General features: G+C 41.6%; 1 protein-coding gene across 1 annotated transcript; it reads left to right on the plus strand.

Moving 5' to 3' along the window:
- The first annotated feature begins 2,830 nt into the window (after positions 1 to 2,830).
- On the plus strand, positions 2,831 to 4,273 carry LOC135708612 (testis-specific serine/threonine-protein kinase 3-like). The gene is made up of 2 exons (XM_065230714.1): positions 2,831 to 2,965; positions 3,027 to 4,273. The coding sequence occupies exons 1-2, from the start codon at positions 2,858 to 2,860 to the stop codon at positions 4,005 to 4,007; spliced, it is 1,089 nt and encodes a 362-aa protein (XP_065086786.1). The 5' UTR covers positions 2,831 to 2,857; the 3' UTR covers positions 4,008 to 4,273.
- The last annotated feature ends 492 nt before the right edge of the window (positions 4,274 to 4,765 follow it).

Consider the following 4,765-nt stretch of genomic DNA (forward strand, 5'->3'; position numbering starts at 1 on the left):
CAAATATAATGGGATTAAAAACAAGTGTTTCATATGTATAACACGAGGGGCAGATATATTCTTCCCGTTTCTTAAAGTAAATCGAGGTTAGCAACTTATCATGAACTTGCTGATTTATATCAAGATGATTACTGTTTCCTGCACACATCACTATCAATCATAGTAGCATCCCGGTTACTGCTTGCACTGATCACCTGGCGCTTACAACGTTTTAAATTTGTGAATTTTGAAAAATGTTGTGCCTTCTCGTTTTTGGCAACACGTGATTTATGGTTTTTTGCATTCTTTGCTTTATTCAATTTGAGATTTTACTGAACCGCTCTTCATGGGCTAGTTGTCCATGTGGTATTTCATCAACAAAATTGTCAGAGAATACTAGTACTAGTACTGTACTAGTACATATCTGGGGAAAGTATGTAATAGCTAATGTTATAGACCGTGTTGCCAAAAACGGGTAGGTACTGAACATGTTTTTTTTTTATTGTTGGAATATCAGGGAATTTGGTTTTCTTCATTGAGTCGACACCCTGAATTATGTTTAAGTACACAATTAAAAAAAAATACACAAATTTAAAAATTCAAGCCTTTGATTTTTTAAATTTATTGTGTTACTGAAGATACATTTGCTCAGGATCTATTTAAGTTCAATGAGATGAAAGAAAATCATGAGGAAAATTAAATACCTGCATAATAAAATGCATTATATTCTTTAAAAAAATCTTAGTAAGAGAATATGAAAATAATCTGAGTAATGATGAAATTCCTCGAGAATTCCAGATTTTTCCAAGGAATATAAAATTTCCTGAAGATGACCGGTTTTTTAGGTTTTACAAGGTAGTAGACATCCTGAATTTCTATTCTTCTTCTTCTTCCTGACATGAGACGGAATAATTGTGAGCGATTTGAGTCCAATATTGAATAACCTTATTTTTCCTTCTATTATTTGCTGGTTATTCCCTTTTTCAAACCAGCAAATTTTCGTCGCAAATGCTTAGAAATAATTTTCCACAATTTGGCCTAATGGACATTCGGCCTAATAACCACTCGGTCTAATGACCGTTCGGCTTAGTAACCATTCAGCCTACTTATCTTCGGCCTAATAACCCAGCATCCGCCTCGAACATTCAATATAACCTGCTTGATATATTTCAAAATAAGGAACAAAATAACGCTACATAGATCTTCGACCAAAGGAAGCATCAATTGTAAAAATATCGACTTATGTAGAGTACGATACATGGGAAAATTAAGGGACCACAGAATCTATCGAGTCATAGAAAATATCATGTTATAGAATATCGTGTTATAGAATATCGTGGTGTGGAGAGTTGACTGTATTATATTTTTATATTCTACATATTTGCATAAAATTATATAAATTTATTAAGTACCGATGGGACATTTTTATCATTGGAAGGAGATTCTTCTTGCTCACGTGGATCACGCGTAAGTGGCTCTGCTTATGGGTCCACCCTCCGTTTGTTGCCCTTCATACAATGGTAAATTGAATACAACCAGGTGTCGCACTTGATCAAGTCATATGACTGTGTCCTGCAACAATGAGTGGTATCCTTTACGTATACATACATACATAGTGCAGTTGCTGTCAGTCTTCTTGATATGTTGTCTTCGTCCTTATTTTAATTCAATATTGATGAACTAAACATAATGTTCAAATCAAATTTCCATAAAATTTGGAAAACAAGTTGTTTAAATTCCTACGATATATCTACGACCCACTGATTTAGAAACCCTGTAATTGGGGAAATGTCTCTAATTTTGGGCTATGGATCTAAGATTGGGCCCATCGCTAAAAATCTGCTATTTATCAATTTTATCTAGATGAACGCGTTATTGGGACGTTACTAATGGATATTTTTGGTTGCTATTGAAAATTTAGTCGATTACTGAATTTATGTATGGGCCCAAATTAGGGACACTTAGGCCGACATTACCTGCATTTCCCCTATAGTTTTACATTCATAACAAAGTTTTCCCCTAAACGATAACAGACAACCGCTTTTCTTCCAATTTCATCATTTTGTTTAATCTAAGATAATCCTTATTTTTAATACCCATACCCAAAAGCAGTAAATCACCCCAATATTGACATAGTCAATCGAATTCATCTCCATAGAGGAGTAAAAATGCTTTCGTACTTTCCACTGTCAAGCATTCAGCACACATTCAGACTACACCTTCTCAAATGGCATTTAGCGTTTTACCTCGTCGCCATGCTTTAGAATTATTCCTTGATCATTGCGGCCCATAATGCCCTGAGTGAGTCTCGTTATGCATGAAAGCAATCCAGAGTCCCACAATTCAAAAGAGAGCAGCATTTGAATGGGAAATCTCAGGCTAGTCTATTCATGGAATGTGTTCGCTTGTCTTCTTCTTTTTTCTGCGTTTGCATTTGAGAGGAGATCCATTCACCTTCAAAGCGCAATAAGGCCTCGTCGAATGGCATTGGAGCTGTGCTCTTTGTGATATCCACGCGAGATCCGGAGGGGACCGTCATCCGGATGTGACAACTTCATTCAACGGGTGCATGAATGAATGGATTTCAATGTTACCGATGACAGAGGCTATTATGCAGGGTAACAACACTAACGGACGTCCAATGACGATGGGGTATCGTGATTTACGATGCCTTCAAGGGCACGTCCGTCCGTCCCCCGAAGGGGCTCTGTGGATTGACATAATCGGGTTACATTTACCCACCTTTTAGATGCACAATGTGGCATCCAAGTATGCCACCGATTGTTCCACATTCGTAAACAAATTACGCTCTCTGATGACAAACGTAAATTGAATTTCTGTCAAAATTTGCCTTCTCTTTAGACATGTTTTCCAAATTATGTGTTCCAAAGTAGAATCCGTCGGCGGAAAAAAGTCAGCACAAGAGCATATCAAAACTTTAGGGTACCGATTTATCGCCCGCCTGGGTGAGGGGACATTTTCCAAGGTGCGTCAAATAGTCCTGACAATCTCACATCTATACTTCAACCGGTTGCCTTCCTCCTCAGGTCTACCTAACGGAGTACGCATCCAAAGATTCGGCTGGTGTAGAAAAGCTGGCATGCAAATTGATCGACACCACATCTTGCAGTTCAAAGTTCAAAAAGAAGTTTCTACCGAGGGAGCTAGCAGTCCTGCTGAGGATCCGTCACCCGCACATCATTCGAGTGCACACGATACTGAAATGTCACTCGAAGATATTCATCTTCATGCGCTATGCCGAGATGGGCGACTTGCTGACGTTCATCTTGGCCCGCGGACCGATAGGGGAAAATCAATCGCGAATTTGGGGACGACAGGTGGCGTTGGCTTTACAGTATCTGCACGAGCTTGGGATCGCTCACCGGGATATGAAGTGTGAAAACATCTTGATCACCACGAACTTCAACGCAAAACTGAGCGATTTCGGATTTGCGCGGCACGTTATGAAGGATGGCTTGGCCGAGCTGAGCCGTACGTATTGCGGATCGTTTGATTATGCGGCTCCGGAGATTCTGAAGGGACAACCGTACGAAGCCAGGGCTTCAGACATGTGGGCTTACGGGGTGCTGTTGTACGTGATGTTGAATAAGTCGATGCCGTTCAAAGGTCGCACCAAGGTGGTCTACGATGCGCAGATGTCCCGGAATTGGCAGTTTCGGTCGAAAGTTCGCAGCAAGCTCTCCGATCAGGTCAGATCGTTGATCGCGAATCTGCTGGAACCGAATCCGATCATTCGGTGGACGGTGGAGGAAGCATTGATCGGCGATTGGTTTACGGAGGTGCCAAAGCTGAGAAGCCTTCGGCCGGATGAGTTTGCTGCTCTGGCGGAAGCCCAAGCCTGTACCACAGATTCGAAGGATGTGCTGCTGGTGAAGTCTAAGCTGAATGTGTCCGGAAGCGATGTGATTACCACTATCAAGGGTGTTGATAAGCTTGGCTCGATGAAAACGTCTAGCATTGGGTTGCTTCAGGATGAATCGAGTGAACTGATCGAAAGCAAAGAGTAGGGAAGGTTTGGATGGCTAGGAAAAAAAAGTAATCCTAAAATCCGGTGTGACTTTTTAAAGCCTTCAAATTTTTAGTCAGCTAAAACTGTAAAAGCATACATCGCAAAACAAGGCCAGGAATAATGTTAAAGGAAGTCTTTCGCGAAGTGCCTCCCACCACCGTGATAAGTACGTGACACACAAAAGCTCATTTTTAACAAGCTTGTCATAATAGAGAACATACAACTTCACGTATTTTCCTTACGATCCGGCTCTCTTCCGTCAAGTGCATACGTATGCTCCGAAACGTGTATCTTCATTAATCCAGCACAGCCCGGGTCCGAGAGTGGGAGAGCTAGGTAAGTACGTGTGCACTGTGCAGCAGTGTTCTTTTCGGTCGTTTTGAAACAATAAAAGTGCCAAGCAGCAACCTCTTAAAAAGTGCCTCGTAATAACGTAGCCCACATCAACCCGTCCACCCGGTAATTATTCTCCACGCCTAACGATGATGGCAACCGCCGGTGATGGCCAAGATGACGATCTCTGACGAAATGTGGATTAATTTCCCAACCCACCGCACCGCGGTTCCCATCGAAAATGTCGTCGTCGTGGGGTCTTTTGAATGGTTCGTGGAATGAGCCGGCATGTGACAATCACCGTGACCGCGCCACACCTCAATCGGTAGCATAGAGCATCGCGCGATGCTCGGTGTGCGGTCAGAGGTGATGTTTTTGGAGGAGGAGCTGCAAAACGCAATGAAATTATAGGGATAGAATAGG

The sequence above is a fragment of the Ochlerotatus camptorhynchus genome, unplaced genomic scaffold, assembly GCF_037179485.1.
Source record: "Ochlerotatus camptorhynchus isolate MF236.1 unplaced genomic scaffold, CSIRO-AGI_Acam_v1.1 ptg000330l, whole genome shotgun sequence".
Classification (NCBI taxonomy): domain Eukaryota; kingdom Metazoa; phylum Arthropoda; class Insecta; order Diptera; family Culicidae; genus Ochlerotatus; species Ochlerotatus camptorhynchus.

What these genes read in the sequence shown, in the direction of transcription:
- LOC135708612 (XM_065230714.1), top strand. Translation starts at nt 2,858, where the DNA reads ATGTGTTCCAAAGTAGAATCCGTCGGCGGAAAAAAGTCAGCACAAGAG. An exon ending in GTGAGGGGACATTTTCCAAG is followed by an intron (nt 2,966 to 3,026) that starts GTGCGTCAAATA and finishes CTTCCTCCTCAG; the next exon opens with GTCTACCTAACGGAGTACGC.